Genomic DNA, 22,327 nt, shown 5'->3' on the forward strand with positions numbered 1-22,327 from the left:
GGGTATTTAGTGGTATGTTATTGTGGTATTATTTTTCACATCTTCGATCACAAATGAGGCTCAATGTGTTTTAATATGTTTACTGGCCATTTGAATTTCTTCCTTTGTAAAATGGCAGTTCAAACTTTTACCCATTTTTTATTGGGTTGTCTGCTTTTTTCTTACTAGTTTTTAATAGTCTTTATGTATCCTGAACATGAGTCGTTTGATGGTTATACATGTTACAAATATCTTCTCATATGTTCTAGCTTGTCTTACCTTCTTGTTATGGCTTTGATGAATGTTCATTCTTAATTTTGATATAGTCAAATTGTTTTAGGATTTTTCAATGTTGGTCGGAGATCATCTAAGTGACCTTTAAAGACACTAATTTGTTTCCTTAGCTGAAAGAACCAATATTTAAATGTGCTTGTTGTAAGCCTGAATTACTTTATTGCTGAGAGCTTGGCAGACCTTCTCTTCAAAGAGAATGTCAATGACAGTAACAGTCCCGATGCCATACATTTGAAGAGCACTTTTCTCATTTTCACAATTAGGTCCCCCATACAACTCAGAATTTTTAAGTCATTATGATTCTACTTGGCTCTCCTTCAACAAATAGATCCTGCAGTATATATGATTATCTTGTTTTCTATAATTCCCAACTGTATGCCATCCTGTGCCACCTTATGGTGCTATTATATACACATATGGGGTTCATATGGGCATATGTCTAATCCTCCCAACTGGGCTGAAAGCTCCTTGACATCAGAGGATCTATAAATGCATCTTTGTATCTCCCATGGTGCTTTGTCTCCAATAAGCATCTAGAAAGGTTATAATAATATTCAGGGTCTCTGAATATTTAGCCCTTCAAAAGAAAAGAAAAACTAGTTTCAAAAGACATGAGATGCTTGGATATTATTTTAAGGATTAAATTGATTGTTGTGATGCTAATATTGAATTGATGATTGCTGATTATCCAAAACACTTTTCAACCAATGAGTATTTAACCTGCCCTTTCCACACCTTACTAATGAACAGCTAACTCGACTTCCGCATCCTCATCTATTTTACTGGATGGCCCCTGGTAGAGATGCTGATGGGAGCCCCCAGGGAGCACAGATAATTGAGAATGTGCATAATCTACTTTGTCTTCTTAAATGTCACAAAATTCACTATATATTTATGCTCACTTTATTCTCAGGTAGAAATGAGTCCTCTGGAAAATGCAATTGAAGTGTTAGAAAATAAGAATCAGCAACTGAAGACCCTCATCAGTCAGTGTCAGACAAGACAAATGCAGAATATTAATCCCTTGACCATGTGCCTGAATGGAGTCATAGATGCCGCAGTTAATGGTGGAGTTTCCAGGTACCAAGAGGTGAGGATTAGGTATTGTTGTTTGCTAGAAAGTTTTGTGATTTCATAGGGTTTCATGAATCTTCAAAATATGTACCCATATTGGCATGCAAACATAGAGCTGCAGTTGACACAGAGTACTTTGTTAAATAGAGCAAACATACAATTATTTATGATGCCTACTTACTCCATTTTTCCAACATGTGATAATTTGGGAAAATGTGTGTGTGTGTGTGTGTGTGTGTGTGTGTGTGTTTTGCATGAATAAAAGGGAGATCAGGATTGTTTAATAAATGTCCATCTCAAATAATTTTCCTAAGCAAACAGGTTCATGGACACAGAAAAGTCTAATCTTGTTTAGAAGATACTTTAAGTGGACTTTTCATCTGCCCTCTTAGTTTTAAACAGAAAGACATAATAGCCTGGAAGGTGAGGCCACCATTTAGATCACACTGAATCTTCAGGCAATTTATTTTAGGATACAATGCCACATAGCTTATAGATTGAGTTTGTCCTTTGTTTATTTTACCAAGGGTACTTATTGTACAATTGCTGATCTTCCTTTAACAATCCTTTCCTTCTGTTCCCATTCTGACCAACCACCTACACTAGGAATCACTCCATCTGTCCCTAAATGTGGTTTAGAATGGTGTCATTTCTCTAAAGATGCCACGTCTTTAAAAGCAACAAGTGTGTCTTTCACTTCCCTTGTAACTCTCCTGAAGTTGACTGACTATCCCTTTTCTTATTAGGCATTCTTTGTCAAAGAATATATCTTAAGTCACCCTGAAGATGGGGAGAAAATTGCACGATTAAGAGAGCTGATGCTTGAGCAGGTAAGGAAGGCAGAAGCCAATCACCTTCTCTCTGTCATGCCTGGATATGTGCTCACTTACCCAGAGACCCATCTGCATGGTCTTCTGCATCAGAGGTCTCACTGAAGCTGTTGGTCTAGGGTTATGGATTTCTGTAATATATCCCAACTTGTTAATTTCTACTTTTTCTTCCTACTTGGATGCAAAAATTAACTTAGCAATGATTAGACTATTGTAGCCCATTGAGATTGAGTAACCCTTATCCAAAATTTTTGGGACCAAAAGTGTTTTGGATTTCAGGTTTTTCTGGATTTTGGAATATTTTCACATACATAATGAGATATCTTGGGGATAGGATCCAAGTCTAATAACAGAATTCATTTATGTTTCATGCACATTTTATATACATAGCATGAAGATAATTTTATACAATAATTTTAATAATTTTGTGCATAAAATTTTGACTGTAATTTGTCTACAACCCATCACATGTGATCAGGTGTGGAATTTTTCACTTGTGGCCTCATGGCAGTGCTCAAAAAGTTTTGGATTTTAGAGCATTTTGGATTTTTGGATTAGGGATACTTAACCTGTGTAACAAACAACTGTATGTAGTTTCCTAAATAGTCTTTGAATGTTTTCTCCATAATATTTACTGTAAGCTTGATACTGACTTTTCACTCAAAATTTTGTGTGCAGTTAAGTTCAGGCCAACTCAAAATGTGAGCGCATGGATGAATGATATTGTTACTAACATGTTATAATAAGGAAGTAGTCACTCAATAGACTTTGCTTTAAAATGGTGTCATGTTTTACAGGCTAAGCCTATAAATTATATGATATGGACAGAACGAGACACAACTCATCACTTTCTAGTCCAAAGAAGCATAGTTTATTTTTATTTATTTGGTACCGTCAAGTTCAAAGAACAGGAGTGAGTAATCTGTTGCCTGCTGTGTCCATACTGATAGCTCTTGGCCTGAACATGATTTGAAAACCTCTGAGGTAGGAGACATGGTTGAAGGGCTGAGTTAAATAGGAAATAAAGACATTTTATTCCCATGAAAAGTGGAATATGTATGATAAAATGTGACAAAAGCATCTCTTCCCACTTGATCATACCAAATTAATAAATAAAACATGCTCTCTTGGATTAGAAAATGATGAGGTTGTGTCTGCTTTTAGTCTGTATTTTATAATCTATTGGCTGAGTCCACAAAACCTAATAGTGGGGGCAGAGAGGTGGCCATGCGTGAAGGCCATGGCTGGAGTAGGTTCAGGTATAGCTTCTGGAAAAGAGAGAGGAATTATTGAAGTTGACCTGCAAGGCAACAGTGAGTAAGCCAAGTTCCCAGTGTGACGCCGGGCGTGACATAGATGCTAGAAATGAGCAGTTTAGATAATCCAATACTTGGGATTATGGAATGACATTAACCTTTGTTGATTTTTAAAAATTTGTATTTTCACCCGAACACCGTCTCTTTGCTTCATCCCAGGACTGTATCTGGTGTATTCATCCTGCCTGAATTCTTTCCCCAGAATTAAAATATAGCTCAGAGCCAAAAAGCCTTTCAGGAAATGTAAAATCAGGGAACCTTTATGTCCTCCATGTCCCACCTGATTCTGTTCCTGGGACCTTGTGGGAAGAGTCATGGCTTAGCAAGCGTGAGATCTCTGTCACAGGACAGAGATGCCATACAAGTGACTGTCCTGTGACCTTGGGCAAGTCACTGCATCTCTGTGAGACTGACAAGTGGGGGATTGGACTAGAGAGGGCCCCATCCTTCCCTGGACCTCTGTAAAGTAGCAAATAAACTGTCCAGTGGACACGGAGGTGCTGTGCCCTGATGCTCCCGCCAGGAAGGACCTGTTGCCTCAGCAGCTGGACGTGCGGCCTTCGGTAGACACCTGCAGCTGTGGGGCCCTTCAGGAACCGCCTCAGCTGTAGGTCCCTGCCTCCTCAATGGCTCACATCCAAGACCGAGGGGAAGATAGAAATCCTGGCCACGTGGGCCCAACACAGGACAATTCTGACAGACAGTGACACTCCAGAGGTCCCCGGGGTCTGGCGGAGGCTGACAGGACTGCTGTGCAACTCAGTTGCTTTTTTTTGTCGAGTCCTGCTTCTGCCCCTCCCGGCGACAGGCAGCCAGCCCAAGATAAACCCCAGTAAACACCTTTATCTCCATGCCAGAGTCTACTTCCTGGAGAACCCAACTTGTAACATTCTCTGAACAGAAGGGAGGTCGCCTAAGAGCTAGTGTTTAAAATGGAAAAGACTGGCAGCCCCTACAGTTAGGCTGAAGTCCTGTGTTCCTTCCACCTCCCCATCACAGAGGCCAGACTCTCCCTTGGTGCCTCAGACATACGCTCCACTTTCAAAAGTGTCCTTGATGCGTACTTCGGGTGTTTTTCTCTTTATGCAAACGTTCTGGCAGTGGCTGGACATCCAGAGTGGGAGTTGCCACATCCCTGTCCCTTAGGGAAGGTGCTGGAGGCTCCAGCCCACCAGGGTCAGTCCCGTTTGACCTGAGCTTTCAACCTAGAATCTTCACAAGCTGCAAAGATAAAAGACCTTGTGGTGATGTAGGATTTGTTTTCTTCTCAGCTTGTAGAATTTATGCTTTTGACCACTTTAGCATGGGGATATTTCTACAATGTGAAAGACAGCCACTACTCAAATCAAAGTCACATTTGATGGTTGAACAGAGGAAAGCGGAATGTTTATGTTCATCTCTTTCTGGGTCCTCACAGCAGGAAAACTTTCTGTGAGGACCTGCTCCGTTGTAGCATTATAATACGTGAGCAAAAATAATATTTTTAAACAAAAGCAAGAAGCGTAGCAACTGTTACAGAGTTCCTGTTCATTTTCTCCTTCCTCCCTGACAGATTTTGAAAATTTGTGGAAGGGATAGATGAGCACAGAAGAGCCCAATGGAGGAGAGAAGGGTGACGTGGGAGAGAGGGCGCCATCCAGAGACGAGCAGCTCCTGCCCCCAAGCCCTGCCCTGTCCTGGGAAGGGCAGGAAGAGCCCACAGACATAACTGTTAAGAAGGGCTGTACTGACAGATCTGAAATACATGGGAAAGATGCTTGGGGTAGCAGGAAAACTAAGTCTTTGAAATCAGATCCAAGTTTAAATCCCCATTCATCTTTACACAAGACCTTTCTGATCCTCAGTTTCCTCACCTGTAACATGGCAATTGATCCTACCCTGTCAGATCTGGAGGATTAGTAATAATGCAAACAAAACACATAGTACAGAGCTTGGTCTACAGCAGGCGCTTCGTGAGAGGTGGTCCTTGATGTGGGTTTTCTCCTTATGTTGTGATCCAGGCACAGATTCTGGAATTTGGCTTGGCCGTGCACGAGAAGTTCGTACCTCAGGATATGAGACCCCTTCACAAAAAGCTGGTCGACCAGTTCTTTGTAATGAAGTCGAGCTTAGGGATTCAGGTACGTACACCAAGTGTCCATGGCGGGGCAGTCTGACCATTGCCATTTGCTGCTGCTTAGAGGCACGATGAGGTATCCAATAGTGACATCTTTTGGTTTTTCTACCAAACTGCACCATTTTAGCAGGGAACCCTCAAATATTAAAATTGCATTTTCTGCTATTTGCCACGCTTACCTTTTATGAAAACAAAAGTATAAAGTGAGGGAAGGCTTAATAATACAAAGATTTTATGACAATGAGGATGTGTATTGAGTATACTCAAGTATCTCATGAGTTAATTTGCCGATATCCTTACCATATGGAAATGTTTTCTTTACCACATCTTTAGGAGTTCTCTGCGTGTATACAAGCCAGTCCCGTCCATTTTCCTAATGGCAGCCCTCGTGTATGTAGAAACTCAGCACCTGCTTCTATGAGCCCAGATGGTACCAGGGTAATTCCTAGACGCAGGTAAGTCATATTCCAAATTATCTCACAATTTGGCATTCCCACAAGATGATCTGGAATGATTCTCTCATTCTTTATGGCACAATTTGTCAAATACGCTATTTCTTAATGAAATAATTTACCCGCAAGGCAGCTGCAGACATCTGCCACCGCTAAAACAGCAACAGCATGAGAAATAAATAAACTCAAACATTTGATTATGTTGAAGCAAACAGGAGACAACAAAATGGGATGTACTTTTTTCCCCTTTATCGTTATACCATTCCAGCATGTGATGAAGTGCAATTAGGAGACTGAGTTAACGACCTTTTTTTTTCTCCCCTCTCCCACTCCCCGAACAGCCCATTAAGTTACCCAGCTGTCAACCGATACTCTTCCTCTTCACTGTCCTCACAAGCTTCTGCTGAAGTAAGCAATATTACAGGGCAATCAGAAAGCTCTGATGAAGTCTTTAACATGCAGGTACTTAATGAGCTTTTTGTCTGGTTGTGTTTATTCCTTTTCTGTCTCAATCGTGAGCGTTTCTGTTCATTCTCCTGTGCTAATGGACAGACCTAAGGACAAAGACTTGACGTAAGGACAGACCGTTAAGCGCTCTTACTGCTTTACTGTTCTCTGGAATCTACGAAGATGTTTCTCTCAAAATTGCCCCATCGTTCTAAGAAGGCACGAGCAAGCGATGGAAAAGCTCGGGCCATGCTGGGTCAGCTCCGAGACCTGCCTCCGGTTGCTTTTTCAGTCCAGGACTCTCGGAGCACATCACCACCCGCTAGCGGCCTCTTAGCATTTCTAAATGGCTCTTTAAATTTAATTTTAATGGTTCAAGGGTCTGTTATCACATTCTCTCTCCTTATGTACATGTTGGAAAATTTCTGCAATGAAAGGTTTTTTTTTTTTTTTACGGAAGAAAAAAAATGTAGTTTTTAGGGATTTTAGAGCCAGTATCACTCTTGCAACAAAACATGCTATTTAGAGCTGCTAATACAGCATTTATGATAGTTTAGTAAGACTAAGCTGAAATTTTCCTCACCACTATCTTTGGAAAGGGGGCATAACACGTATTTCCAAATTCATGCTTTGAACACATTTTTTGAAGATATTGAGAGGGCACATTCTATGCCTTTTAGAAGCACTCACCTATTTATGTGCCCGAGGCTGGAAGTCATTCTGCTTCTACTTTAGCAGGGAATGCGCTGCTAATGGGTATGAAGTCACAGTACGTAGCTGGAACTAGTGGGAATGCATCCCTTTGGCAGTAATCAAAATCTCCGATTCTTGATTAATTCAGACAGGACTCTTTATCATCTGTCTGAGTTAGCAAGTCTTTTCTATATTTCTAAGTAGCCTTTTTTTTTCCTTTCCTTCCTGGTTTTTTGCCAAAGGGAAAAAAAATATTGATTTTCTTTCAAATATGTCAGTGTTGTGTGAAGCCTCTAATTGGGGTATGATAACAGCTCCCTGTGTATTTGCAGCCAAGCCCATCTACCTCAAGCTTGAGTTCTACTCACTCTGCTTCACCTAATGTGACAAGTTCTGCTCCATCGAGTGCCAGAGGTCAGTGCCAGAGTGCGGGGGAGACTAATGGTACCCAGAGAACCTTCTAGCCCTCAGAAATTGGGGCTTCAGTTTCCTAAACTACGGCAGCTGCCGCACACTCAGGTTCGCTCCTCCAGACAGGTCCAACGCCACCACCGCGCTGATGATTCTTCTCTCCTTCTCTTCCCAGCTTCTCCTTTGTTGTCTGACAAACACAAACATTCCAGAGAAAACTCCTGCCTGTCCCCAAGAGAGAGACCATGCAGTGCCATCTACCCAACACCGGTGGAGCCTTCCCAGGTACTCATTGTGGGATGGGGAGACCAGAAAACAAGGAAAAGTCTAATGGCTCACCTGTCTCTGCAGAAACACACTGTAGCTGCCAAAAGCAACCAGCAGTGTCAGATAAGTCCAGCCAGGTGAAGAGTGCACCTCTCTTCTCAGCCCTTTGTTAGGAATTTCTATCTGAGCCGTATTTCTGACAGGGACACATGGTCTGTCACCCGAGCAGCAAAGCTGAAAGGGAAATAGGAAATTTCCTCCTTGATCTGACTCCATATTTTATTGCTGCCACTTAAATGTGTCAAGGGATGGTTGGGTGAATGAAACGTCTGTGTGTGTGTGTTTGGATGGGTGTGTGGCAGAAATCCAGGGGAACTTCTTACATGAGCAAAAGAGCCTTGAGGAGAAGCATGCTGCTGCCCCGTAGCCTTTCCTTTTGCCTGTACCTATTGCAGAGAGCCGCCATCGAGTCCTCTCTGAGGTACGTGCTAGCGCATGAGCAGTTGTTGTCTGCCTTTGCCATTCTTCGTGAATTCATTGAGGAAAGGGTGGCTGAGTCCTCGGGCTTTCCCTGTCAACTCACGGGAGTGAGGGGACGTGGCCCTCACCCTCCACCTGAACTTGGTTTTGAAGTGAGCCCTCTTAGTAGGAGTGAAAGCGGGGCCTGACCTTGGCCCTGGGGCAATGCGAGGGCTTTGAAGGGTGGTTTCAAAGTTGAAGATTCGTGTGTAGCCCCGAGTGTGACTGATTACTTGGGAATAATTTAGGAGTGGAGAAAAATAGTTATTTCTACTTCAGCTAATTTCTGTTTTTCTGCACCATCCTGGCAGATGTCTGTAGCTGCATCTGGAAGTGGATGAGAGTGAATTGGGATTGGCTTGAATGGTTTATCTTTGCTGACTGTGTGATCTTCCCGAGAGTCCCGGGATACCTCCTCTGTGCAACTCTGGTGTCTTGCAGAAATTATATCCAAGTGCATTTGGCAGGACCAGCCAACCAGTGTTATTTCCCTTTGTCACTTGAACTTGTGAGGAAATTTCCCCATTTCTCCATCTGCTCCAGGAGAGCATGTTGCCAGCATGGTGAACTCTGAAAGCCTTCCCTGGTTGGCCTCCCAAGTTTTCTGCTTCTGGTAAAATCGGAAGCAGTGTGTGTGTTGCCAAAATTTCAATAATACACATTGCTATAGCACATCTACTTTTAAGGACTTGGCACTTTTTCTTTTAATATACATAGTAGTACCATGTAAAACTGGCATTTTTATAGGTTAAAAATTGTAGAATATTGACCATTTCATATGTTTTTTGCCTAATATAGGATTTGAAAAATATTTTATTTTTAAAATTGACATATAATAATTGTACATATTTATGGGGTACATAGTGACATTTTGATACATATACTGTACAGTGATCAGATCAGTATAGTTAACGTATCCATCATCTCAAACATTTATCATTTCACTGTGTTGGGAACAGTCGATAATACAGGATTTTAAACGTGCAGGGGTTAAAGTCCATGCAGTCATGATTTTTTGACCTTTCTCCTTTGTTACTTGTGTTTCATATTGCCAGTCTGGCATTTGCATTTATAAAGAACACCATAGTTCAGCTACTATTTACTATTAATATTTACTTTTTACCCCATATTTTATTATGAACATTTATTTATCATTGATATTTAAAATTAATACAAACTTTTCAAACATTGTGTTCTCTTTCTTAAAACCTAAAGCTCTTCTCCCCTTTTTCCTTAAATATAACTGAATTCTTTGTTCCTAGGCTCATCATACCATATAAAATTATTTTGAACAAAAAGTTTCACTGAGAAGATAATCATCTCATATTCTGAAAGGTCTCATATGTCAGTATATTGCATCGTAAAAATAGACTCTTGTACCTTTCCAGAGGATGCTGTTTAATCATATTGGAGATGGGGCCTTGCCACGCAGTGACCCAAATCTTTCTGCACCTGAGAAAGGTGGGTATCAAGCCAGCCCCTTTGTCCGCCCTGGAATGTGTAAGGGTTTGTTTTGTCCTCATTTTCTCAGTCTTCCATGTATCTGTGTGGAAGGCAGGGCTCCAGAACTTTGATGATCAGGACTAGGGGATTAATGAAAGACAGTCATTTATGATCCATTCTTCAAAAATTGTTTTCTTATAAGATTTACCAGCAGAATCTGAGCAAGTTAGGAACTCTTCTGTTTAATGACTTCTTGTTGTCATTCAGCAAATCACCAAAGCAATGTCCACTCTTCCTGAAATGAAGTTGCCAATTAGGCTCCTTATTCAGCATGATGAAAATAACATCTTCCCAGATTGATTCTGTGGTCCCATCCTTTGTCTCCCTCACAAAGCTCATTCAGCCAGCTCATCTGTTGTGTGTGGTGACTCAGATACAGCTCTTGTACAAGTAAATACCATTTAAGAATTGCAATCCAGTGCATAATGGAGTGTGCCCTGCCTCAAGGTCACACAAAAAGGAGAACCAAACCCATGCATAGCAGTAAATAGCCAATTAGTATCAGTCTATGCAGCACGGCAGAGGATGAAGAGCAGATTAAATGCGACTTGCTCAACTACAGGGGTGGGGGCTTGCAGCAAGTCACTCATTTGCCTGTCCCAGGGGCGAGCCTCAAAAATAGGAGTGGTTGCCCAGGCCAATGAATCAAGAGTCGCTAATGACAAATGCTGGGCAAGTGTACTTTAATTGCCCTCATTAAGAACTAGACTGTATTGTCATTTGGGTACCCTGATACATTAACATTAAAACCTTCCTTGGGAGATGGAAATGAGTGAGGCCTTAGCCAAAATCATTTTAAAACACAAATTCAGCTTTAATGTTACAAGTCAAACGTTGATCTTTATCAGTAGAATTTAGGAATGCCGTATTTTTCTCATCCCGGATTTTAAGAGTGGTGACACCATCCCATTAAATGAAGGTGGTCGTGGTAAAATGTTGAAATCCCTGGCATGTCCATCAGATGGCAATGTCTGCATAGGAAGTAAGCCGCTGGAGCTCCAAGACTTGTAAACCTATTTACACAGTGGCTGTTTACAAACTGTGTGTTCTGCCCTTGTTCCTAACAGGGTTGCTGCATTATTTCTGCATCTTACTGAAGCATAGAGCAGACAGGTTACAAAATAAGAATGATACGTTTGGTATTCCAACTTAGTTTTTTAGGATATACTTCAGTGTAATCCATGGATTTCAGAAATAAGAGTTCTTTCCTCAAAGACTTGGTCAATGAGATGATGTGGCATGACTGTTCTTTCCCAAGAATTCTGCCAAATAATTGAAATATTAGTATGTCATTGCCTGCTGTCTTTTCAGGTGCCACTTGTCCAGAAATTTCCACTGAAAACCAAGTTTTAAAATAGTCTAGTGACCATGTCTTCTATCTGTTATCCAGAATCTAAACACACTTGTAATTCTCAACAAGTTTCTACACTCCGTTATAGAGATTTGTAGTTCTGTTTGACAGCTCAAGAGAAATAAAGAGATGTGCTGTCACCCAATTAAATGTCAGCTATCACTGGAAGGTAGCCAATTAAATAAAGGTTTAGTATTCAAGAGGTTTTCTGTTTGGGTTTGTTTTTTTTTTTTTTAATCCAGGTGATCTTTTCATTCTGGATAATTCTGACTTTCTTCTAAGATCTCAAGCATTCTAAGGGCAAAGCTGGACTGTGTGTGTTTAGCTGTGTTATTCCCTTCCAGCTGTGAATCCCACTCCTAGCAGCTGGAGCCTGGACAGTGGGAAGGAAGCCAAGAACATGTCGGATAGTGGGAAACTTATCTCTCCCCCTGTCCCTCCAAGACCCACACAGACTGGTGGGTATTTGAAGCATTTGAATAATCACTTTTATAAAATAACTTTTATTGACTACTCCAACTTGTCCTGAACTCCTCAGAGAAAGGTAGGCATTTGGTTTCTGAGGTAAAAACCTTAGCTTTATAATTCCTTTACAGTGTCCTTGCTCTTTCCTGAACTTCTGTTACTTGGAGTCAAACAATGGTCCATTTCTAATAAACCCCTCAGACAGATTTTATAGGGTATTCTCCTCCAAGGTACCATTCTCAGAATTTGGGGAGGTACCCTAACCTTGCTAGGCCACCAGCATTTTCTCTGTCCTTCGCTTTGAACCCCCTCCTTCTTGTCAACCTCCGCTAACTCAGCCACTTCCTTCAATCTTATTCGGGACTGACGCCAAGGTTTCAGGTTGCCCCTAAATAGGAATTGACTAAGAGTGACGTTGATAGGCTCGTGGGGAATGACTAACCTTACCTCCATTTATCTGTTGCTTTGAGAGGACTGTATTCAAGGGCAGTATTTCTCAAAGGGTTGATTCAGGGTACTGTTTCCCTAGGGTGTGGTAGAAGAAGCAAATTCTCAGGCTTAACCTCAGACCTACCGAAGTAGAATTTTAGTATTCCTGGGGTAAGGCCCTAGAATCTGTATTTTTACCAAACATTTCAGGTGATCCTTCTGCTCACTAAATTTTGAGAATCACTAAAAATCGATCTTAAGAAGTTTCCTTTATGAATTTGTAGCAATAACAGACCCCTTTCATCCTGAACAAGCCATTGCTTAGTGACCTACACTAAGTTTTTAAGAGGGGCCTGCCCTACTTTATTGTCTGCTTATTCCAGTGATGAAGAGAATCTTTTCAGCACTTACATATATCTAGAGTAGGTTTGAAGCTTTACAAATACAACTAGACTAAAAACAAGAGAAAATAAGCCAGGCACAGTGGTTCATGCCTGTAATCCCAGCACTTTGGGAAGCAAAGGTGGGACGAGGAGGATCACTTGATGCCAGGAGTTCAAGACAAGCCTGGACAACATAGCAAGACCCCCCTCTCTACAAAAAAAAATTAAAAATTATCCAGACATGGTGGCATGCACCTGTAGTCCTAGCTACTTAGGAAGCTAAGCCAGGAGGATCACTTGAGCCCAAGAGTTCAAGGCTGCAGTGAGCTATGATTGCACCACTACACTCTAGCCTGGAAAACAGAGTGAGACCTTGTCTCTTTAAAAAAAGAAAAAGTACAACAGAAAATATGACACTGTTTTTTTCATGGATTTTTCCAGATTGATTATTCATGTTTCATTTGCTATGTTGTAACATTTCACCCTTCTTCACCTCTTTTTAAAATAAATTAAGTGCTACCCAATTTGTTCTACACTTGTCAAAGCTAAAAGTCAAGTCACCAATAATTTTTGAAAGACATGTGAGATCTTTAAACAGAACAAGAAATAACTTTAAGCTGCATTAGTATATCAGTGTGCCTGTGGAAGACTAAGACACATCAGCCAAATTGTTTATATTTCATTCACGATGTATTATACACATATATCTCCAATTTAAACCTGGTTGTGTCCCTAAAGTTGGAAGCTTGAAAGCATTTTTTAAGGAATAATATTGATGGTAGTTAGGTTCTTAGGCCAGTTGAAACCTTAAGACAAGGATACTGATGAAACTATTTTAGGTCTCTGGGAAAACGCCTTTCCAGAGAAATCTCTGCGAGTGTGCTCTTAAGCACTGGGGCCACCATGGTAGTTGATGTCAGTGACTGCCTGAGTCAAGAGGAAGAAAGTCTCAAGAAACAGTAAACTCTGACTTTTGCCACAGTTATGGCAGAAATAGAGTGCCCAATCAGGATCAGTTTCTGTCTACACACGTGATTCTCATCCATAATCAGCACCCACAATTGGCAGGATAGGAGAACTAATGCTGGCGTTAGAATGTGGCACGTGCTGACAGCGTGCCCCAGCATGCGAGGGGGAGGCTGCACACCCCACGGTGTGAAAGTGGACCGCTCTTCCTGATCCCTGAGGACCCAGAGTACATGGGCGACCTTACCTTTCTCATGTTAACTGGCAGGGCTGCCATCCCTTCTGCACTGATTGCTCTCATGGTCTGTCCTTATGTCACCATCTGTGGTTATTGTTGTGGGGCTCTGTCACTGTCTGTCTTTCTTCCTTTCAGCCTTTCTGTAGTTTTCTTATGAATTACAAACGTCACTCTGACAGCTGGGAGAGTGACAGCTAATCACAGAGCAAGATAGCCTGGATTCTCTGAAACCTGCCTATGTGGAATTGGGAAATGTGTCTTACCCTCCCCGTGTTGACTCTGTCATGGCCAGCTTCTGCTGTACGCTTTGATCCACAGACGCACACAGGGAGCAGTGCCGTTACACATGCTGCGTCCCAGATGTAGGACTTGGAAATCTAGTGGGAGAAACAAAGAGATGGCTCTTCTTTGCCACAGTGATGAAATCCATAGAGTATCACCACCACAGGACAAAGGGAAGACCTGAGTAGAGGCATTGGGGGGGAAATGGAAAACTGCACACCTCTCGTATGGCCATGGCCAAGGGTTTTCTATCTGTTTGGACAGTATTGAAAGTGTGGAAGGGGGGGCTGAGTGAATATATTCCCATGGACTATTCTAAGCTGCCCAGGTGGCCTTGGTCTTTCCATTGCTGCTCAGGCCAACGTTCCCCAAGGACTACTCCCTAGCACCTCACACCTCATGAAATAGAGAGATCAAGCAGTGGAGAAGCATTTGGACTTTGGGGAAATGGAAAGGACATTGGACCAGTTGAGGGCCCTGTCATTTTGGTCAAATCCTCGTGTATGCCCTGATAACTTTCACTAATCATCTCATGTCTTGGTAATGCCAGGCTTTGTGAGGAACCTGTTTTCGACAGGCCTCCTTTAGTTTCTCCCCTGTCCCTACCCATCCCCCACACCCCCAGCTTAGGAGATCTTTGTGCACTGGATCGTTTTTTCTGGGTTTGTAACACAGAGGGCATTTGCACATAGTCAACTGTCTGGTTTTTCTTAATTGAAATATTCTCTCTCTCTCCATTTACAGCTTCACCAGCAAGACACACGACATCAGTATCCCCCTCACCTGCTGGGCGATCTCCAATGAAGGTACAGCCCCTTCTATAGACTGAGGCCAGAGACTGGCCTAGGTTCCTTTTTTTCTCTGAGACCCATCCCAAGTACATCAAGAGGTGTTTTCATTTGTACAAACAAAGCAAAGAACATATAAAGAAGGGACGGGGGAAGATGGGTAAGAAAGCAACACTGGACTTTCCCCCTGGGGAGCCGCCTCCATGAATGCAGCATTTGTTTTCAGATTATTAGCCTCATTCTCCAAATGGTAGCAATGAGAACTTACGAACTAGAGTCAGTACGTATACTGAATGAGGAAAGATATATGGCCCCAATGTACCTCTTAGGACATTTCAGCCTAGTCTTTTAGTTTAAGGCACATCAGACACCACACACACACACACACACACACACACACACACACACACACACACTTACATTGAAAAACATCAATAGTCAAGATCTATGAAATAGTCTCCTGTGTCTTTTTGCCTGTATCATCAGCCTCACCCATTATGACAAAGCTAATCCCAACTGTCTACCTTTTAATATTTTATGCCAAGGATCTCATTTACATTAGAAATACATACTTGATCATGAAAAACAAGGCAGTAAAATGGATAAAAAAAATTCTGGGGGACAAACTAGAAAGCTTTACAGGTCAGACATTTGTATTGGTATGTAGACATAGTCTATTTAATACCTCTAAACACACAAAATCCCTCATGAAGATAAAGAATAATATTTAGTCTCTATCCAAATTGAATCAGACTGGCTGCAGGGATTGTCAGTACACACGAGTGGTTGGTGTTCAGAGCTGCTGCCCCAGAGGCAACTATGAGGTTGAAGTGAATGTCGAAGTACCTCAGTGACTTTGGATTTACACACACTATGTCCTTTTTGTTGAAGAGATAGTTTCTAGCTAATGTGAAAAAGATAAATTAGCCTCTACAAACACATAGGGGCAGGTTGTGGTCCATTGCATCTGCGGTGCTAACGATATTTGCTGATAGAAATTGAGAAAGTGGAAAACAAATGCAAAAATAATGGAGAAGAATCTCAAAGAAATGCAGCTTCATTTGCGTTGCCTAAATTTCTGATGTAGAAATTTGCTGGTAAGTGCAAATTATTTGCTAGTTTTGTTGTCATCGGCAATGCAGCTGTTATCAGAAAGTGCAGTGACAGCATTCGCTCTAGAAGCCATCAGCTGTCATCTTGATGTGATGGGAAGGAAAACAGCGTGGCTTCTGCACACCTTGACATTTACACTTACAAAGAGCTCCCTCATGTTGCTATGGAATTATCATCTGTGTTTTTCAATTTGATTTTACAGAGTAGTAATAGACAATAATAAGTCTTAGAGATTAATTCTTTATCCATAAAAAGAACCCAGGGGCAGAAAATGTTTGAGTAGCTACCAAGTAGTTCTAGTTAGCACGCCATCTCTCTGCAGACCTGCATATATTTTAACTGGCCATATGCAATCTGAAGCCATGTCTTTACAAATGGAGTTCGAAAGAAGAGAAAATAGATCAAATATTTGTGTTATAACTTCTGGGTTACGTTAGGGGGCACACTGCTACCGAGTTATTATACTAGCTTTGCAGTGTGCTGCCTTAACTGACAGAATTTAGTGGGTTTTTTTTTCAGCAAGTAAATGATAGATTTAACCCTACAGAGAAGACTGAACTGAACTGCCATATTTTGAATTTCAATTCTAATTTTTAACAAAGACAGCAGTGAATTGGGGTCTGTTAATTGGCCTTGCTTAATTTTAGGCTCCTATTAAATGAAAGGATTTGTGTCTACCAGCATTATTTTATTTAAAAAGAGAGACCGCAGCAAAGCTAGCCTAGGCCAGCATTTCTCAAAATGTGTTCTATAGAATATTAGTTTTCTAGGATATTATGTGATAAGTGAAAAAATGGTCTGTAGTCAAATAATTTGGAAAACACTGGGCCGAACAAAGTTATTTAGGTTTCTTTATTGTAAGACTTTAACATGCTAATATGGTTTGAATGTACACTATATAGTGTGTAGCATTTCCTAGTGGAACCCTCGTTTCACAGAGCATCTCTTTAGGACTCATTTTCTTCAGGATCCCAGTTGGGAAAGCAAGAATTCAGATGCCAGATGGGTCAGAGAGCTGACATAAATGAGTGAAGGAGGTTGGGTGGAAACATGTGGACAGGCAGGAACTGTGGTCAGCTGAAGAATTCATGCCCCATCTAAAGGAGACAGTCCCCACTCGGCTTCAAAAGATTATCTCCATTAAGAGAATGTGTGCCATTGTTGCCAGAACTTCTAGTTCTGAAATGTGAGAAATCTGGAGTTTTATGTGGAATTTCCCTGTTCTTACAAATTAGGAACTAAATCAGGTTTTCACTGCAGATGAAAAGGCTCACATCTCAGGCCAGAGCCCAAGCACTGCCAGCTTGCAGCTTCAGCTCAGGGGTCGGCAGCGGGGGAGTGTCCCACCCAGATGTCCACAGCTGCCCTGCATCCTGCCCTGCCTTCTCAGCTCATGCCCTGCTGAGTTAGGAAAGTGAAATAGCACCCCCAAAGCTCCTCTCACCAGTTCCCTCTCTTTCAAACTACAGGACTAATTGCATGCCTCCAAATTCTCTTGTTGATTACTTTTATCCTCTATCTGAAAATGATAAGGAGTAAAGGGGGCAGTGAGCTGAACATAATTACCGGTGGGCCTAGCAGATACAGGTCTGTTGTGTATTTTAGTGCTACCAATGACTGCACTCAAATTTGAGTCTGGGTGTGTGTATTAGTCCGCTCAGGCTGCCCTCACAAAACCCCACAGACCGGGTAGCTTTAACAACAGGAATTTATTTTCTCCCAGTTCTGGCAGCTAGCCATTCAAGATCAAGGTGTCCTTGGGCTTGGTTTCTCACATGGTCTTTTTCTCCGTGTGCCCACATTCCTGGTATCCCCTGTGTGCCCAAACCCCTCTTCCTATAAGGACACTAGTCTGATTGGACTAGGGCCCACCCTAACGGCCTCATTTTAATTTAATCAGCTCTGTATCCAAATACAGCCACCTTCTGGGGTCCTGGGGACCAGGCTTCACCGTGCGTGGACTTGCGGGGAGGGGCACAGTTCAGCCCATCTCGCCGGCCCTGACGCTGCCGTCTGTCCCCTCCATGTTCCGTGGCCGCAGGGCTCCGTGCAGTCCTTCACGCCCTCTCCAGTGGAGTACCACTCGCCAGGACTCACCTCCAACTCCCCCGTCTTGTCGGGCAGCTACAGCAGTGGCATCTCTTCTCTCAGCCGGTGCAGCACGTCGGAAACCTCAGGCTTTGAAAACCAGGTGAATGAACAGTCGGCGCCCGGGCCGGGGCCGGAGGAGCCGGTGCGCAAGGAGAGCAAGACGCCACCGCCCTACAGCGTGTACGAGCGGACTCTGCGGCGCCCGGTCCCGCTACCTCACAGCCTCTCCATTCCCGTGGCCGCCGAGCCGCCCGCCTTGCCCCCCAAGCCTCTGGCGGCGCGATCGGGCCACCTGGAGAACGGCACCCGGAGGACTGACCCCGGCCCGCGGCCCAGGCCCCTGCCCAGGAAGGTCTCCCAGTTATAAGTCACTTTTCTATGTACCTGTGACGAATTCGTTGCCCGTTTACAAATATGATGAGAAGACATTTAGTGTAGGCACTTTAATAACTTACTCAGATCTTTCTTTCGGTGAATGGAATTAAAACTTGCTTATTAATATAATGTTGCACAATATTAAAAAGTTACTGATCTAGAACGCCAGCTGTTAAATGAAGTATGGCTGAATTTCATTCAAGCGTTTCTCACTTGAAAGTGGTAAATAGGGATAAAGACTCCTTTTGTACCTTTTTATGTTCACTTTTTTTACGTAGTTTAATCTTAAAACCAATACGATGTTGTCAAACAATGCAATGCGTGATAACGTTGTATACTTTTTACTGAATACTTGATACTCCGAGAAAGCTTATTAAGGCAGTGCGCATCCTAACACAATGGTCCTTACTTTAGACTTCTGTAAATAAGGCGAGGTTTCTGGCCCTGAGCGGCATGATCAATGCAGATCATCAGAATTAAAGGTTAAAGCAGGCTAGTTAGACAATATATGTACTTAAGGGGTTGCAAAGGATTGAGACTGAAATTGTTTTGTTCTTGAAGCAAAGTACTTATATAAGGTTGCTTTCGCTGTTTGACCGCTGTCTACATTCTTAAAATTCTACTTTGTGAATTGGTTGCTAAATCCTTTACTACCCTGGCACCATGGTATCTACTGTATTTCTTTTCAAGGTGCAATTTGCTTTCAGAGTTCCAATCAGCTAGATTAAGCAAGAGACTCCAGGAGAAATGTTTACTTGAATTTTGTGCTTCCTTACTTGATAGTTTGCTATATAAAATTTGTCATTGAAGAAGAGCAGATGTTCAAGTGTTAAATAGGCACAAATTACTGTGTCCCATTAGCAAGAATTCAGGAATCGATACAGGACAGTATTAAATCAATAGTGTAAATGAAGTAAAAACCTTGGTGAAAATATATTAGCATGATTAAATGGCAAAAAGACTTACAAAAGGCAAGGGCATTAACTTTCAATTCTGCACAAAATAAAAAATTCCTCACAACTCTCCATTCTTACCAGTGGAGCTTGTCTTCTTAGCTGACCTGTTGTCCTTTGGTTGAAGGAGGATAGCCGTAGACTGCTCTAGCTTGAGTATTGCAACTTAGCATCTTAGATCTAGGTAGGGATGCTAATGCCACAGTTGTAGGAGTGTGAAAAGAGCACCTTGTATGTAGTAATGTATTTTGTATCTTTGTTTTTTCTTTTACTGACTGTTTATAACACTCAATTGACAATAGATACGAGCTGTATTTTAAATCATACTGTTAAATATTTTCCCTCTTTTGTTGGGAAGCTCATTTTAGTTTAACCGTGTTTGTTTTGTTGATAGCTTACCTGGAAGGCAGTGACCACTTTTTTATATTCTCTTAATGAAACCATTCAGCAGGTATACGCTGTTGAGGCTGGTTATAGAGGTTTTCTATAATAAATGTTCAAGTATTTTTGTATATAACTGGTTAATTTTAATAAGAGAGACCATTATGTGTAAAAAAAAAAAAAAGTAAAAAGTAAAGCAAACAGTTGTGGATGCAGTATGATTGTTATAATTATGCCAAATACTTTATGTATGGAAAAAGAATATTTGTACATATGTGCTTTTAACAATAATTCTGCCATATTGACTTTACAATTTTGAATGTTGGAAAAATTAATATATGTTAAATATTTATGTTTAGTGAAAGTGTTCATAATTGAGAAAAGGAACATATGCATTTTAGCTTTGTATCTTGCAAGTTTTGCAGTCAGAAATTTTTTGAACTAGCTTTTGCTTTTGATGATAACACTTTGTGTTTGTAATCACATTCACATATATATACACACATACATATATAAAGCTCCATTTTCTGTTGCTTTAAAGAAGTAAAACCTTCCATTTCAATAAGATGACATGCATAAGATAACAAAGCTTCTTTGATTTCCTTTTCCTGTGTAATTTAATAGATTTGTTGACTAGTGCTTGGGCACAGTATAAATCAGTGTTATTTGCTCTTGAAGCCATTTTTTTAAAAAAATTTTTGGCAGTGAGCAGTTGAATTTATCATGTGCGTGTATTTCTGAAGCAGCTACATAGCAGATCATTTCAGGAGATTCTGTTAGCTCAGATGTTCATGTTGGTTGCTGCTGAATGGTAAATATTAAATAAAATTACCAGATTAATCTTAATATTTCTGTCTTTATTCTGGTCATCAGCATGTCTTTACCTGGAATAGAAGCTGTATAAATCCCTTGGTCTTATCATAGTGAGATTTTCAGACTTCTTTGTTGATAGATCCTGATTTTTTTTTGTTGTGCCCATTTTGATACACTTCATTCTCACTATAGCTCATTTATGCCTTAGAGAACAAAGATTGAAAGGTAACAAACAGTATGGGTTAATATCCCATGGAGAAGGTAACATTAACCTGGTTGGCTAACCATTCATTGGCCTAACCAGAGCCAATTTAACAAGTCAAGCCATCAAAATTTGATTGCTTTAGAAAACCTGACACAAAACAGGTAACTGTACAAGGGAGTAGTTGAATGCTACCCTTGCCAGCTGTGGCAAAATCTATCCACATGCCAGCTTTTCTCCCTGGTTTTCATGAAATGACAGGAAATACATTTGACAAACACTGCTGTGGGGGTGAGGGGATACTTCCCCTTCACCCCGGAAGGTCAACTCACAATAAGGCAGATTAATAAGAGAAAGAGATTTATTTACCATACACAGGGGGAGAATCACAGAGTGATTACCTAATATCCCAATGGGGTCCAGAGTTTTTATACCCTCATTTTAGAGGGAAGTGGGAGATGAGGAATATAGGTAATTCTGTTTAGGGGCAATAAATGGTTACTAGGGAGGATGAATAGATACTTGGGAGAATGAACAGATGGGGGGAAATAGATTGACTTGTAAATGATTCTCTTTGGAAATTAACCTGAAAGAAAGGTATTATCTGTAAAATGGGTTGGCCAGCTCTGGTTGCATCCTTGATCTTCTTTCCTGCAATATATTGAGATAACCAGGAGGGGAAGGAAAGGCAATTGTTCTTTTGGATGAATCTCTGTGATTTTATACAGTTAGAGGGAAAGCCCCTTCCAATGCCTATTGATCTCTAAGGGCCTTTAATTCAAAATACTCTTTATATCAAAGGGGCATATTTTGGGGCGAAAATCCTTAAGCTCCTTCACTGCAAAATCCATTGACTACAAGCTTTCTGTTAATAAAGACTGGCTTTTAATTTGGTGAAATGTGTCTATGCTGTGTTAGTTTTAGGACATTTATGTAAGGAATCTATTGTCTAAAGCTTCTGTCCCATTAAATAGCAAAACCCATTTAAAGGCCATTGTCAATGTCCTCCTGATTGTTTCTCAGCATTAACTAAGTGACTTTAGAGCATTTTTGGATCACTTTCATTACAACTGTATTTCCATTCTACAAGCATAATTACAATACGAATAGCTCAGTTTCCTATCTAAGTAGGCTTCTTCCTTGATTGTTATTGATTGTTCTACAAAACACAACAGAGAATAACAAGTTGCATAGTTTTGCCGTTATCTAATCTTTACACATTAAAAGGTGGCTTGTACCAAAATGTATTCTTGGTTATCGAAGTAAGGCTTGCCCTCATCGTATAAGAATACCATAAAAAAGTTTTGAAAAATTGACAAAATATCAGTCCCTTAACATAACTGTTATTATTTTTTACATATCCCTTTGTCTTTTTCTACATGTATATATTACATAGTTTTTCTACATTGTTGACTGCTGGTTCCTCAAATACCACCAACACAATCTGTTGACAATACAGAGCTGAGTTAATTACTCACTGTCATAAGAGAGACCCATCTGTTGGTAGTATCTTAGAAGCGGAAGGGGATGGTCAGATTTTGTTTAAATTTCTGAGTTTTGTTTAAAGGAAATCTTTCCTTAAGTAGGATTGAGTAA

General features: G+C 41.1%; 1 protein-coding gene across 1 annotated transcript in view; it reads left to right on the forward strand.

The window, feature by feature from the left end:
* The window catches only part of DOCK4 (dedicator of cytokinesis 4), a 477,172-nt gene extending 458,630 nt beyond the window's left edge, over positions 1–18,542 (forward strand). The window contains exons 40-50 of the mRNA XM_012652744.1: positions 1,187–1,363; positions 2,094–2,177; positions 5,494–5,613; positions 5,943–6,064; positions 6,403–6,523; positions 7,534–7,615; positions 7,788–7,897; positions 9,787–9,859; positions 11,597–11,710; positions 14,760–14,821; positions 17,958–18,542. Of these exons, the coding sequence (XP_012508198.1) occupies positions 1,187–1,363; positions 2,094–2,177; positions 5,494–5,613; positions 5,943–6,064; positions 6,403–6,523; positions 7,534–7,615; positions 7,788–7,897; positions 9,787–9,859; positions 11,597–11,710; positions 14,760–14,821; positions 17,958–18,374 (1,482 nt within the window). The 3' untranslated portion in view covers positions 18,375–18,542. The remainder of the gene's footprint in view (positions 1–1,186; positions 1,364–2,093; positions 2,178–5,493; positions 5,614–5,942; positions 6,065–6,402; positions 6,524–7,533; positions 7,616–7,787; positions 7,898–9,786; positions 9,860–11,596; positions 11,711–14,759; positions 14,822–17,957) is intronic.
* The last annotated feature ends 3,785 nt before the right edge of the window (positions 18,543–22,327 follow it).

The sequence above is a fragment of the Propithecus coquereli genome, unplaced genomic scaffold (genome assembly GCF_000956105.1).
Source record: "Propithecus coquereli isolate 6110/MARCELLA unplaced genomic scaffold, Pcoq_1.0 Scaffold4, whole genome shotgun sequence".
NCBI lineage: Eukaryota > Metazoa > Chordata > Mammalia > Primates > Indriidae > Propithecus > Propithecus coquereli.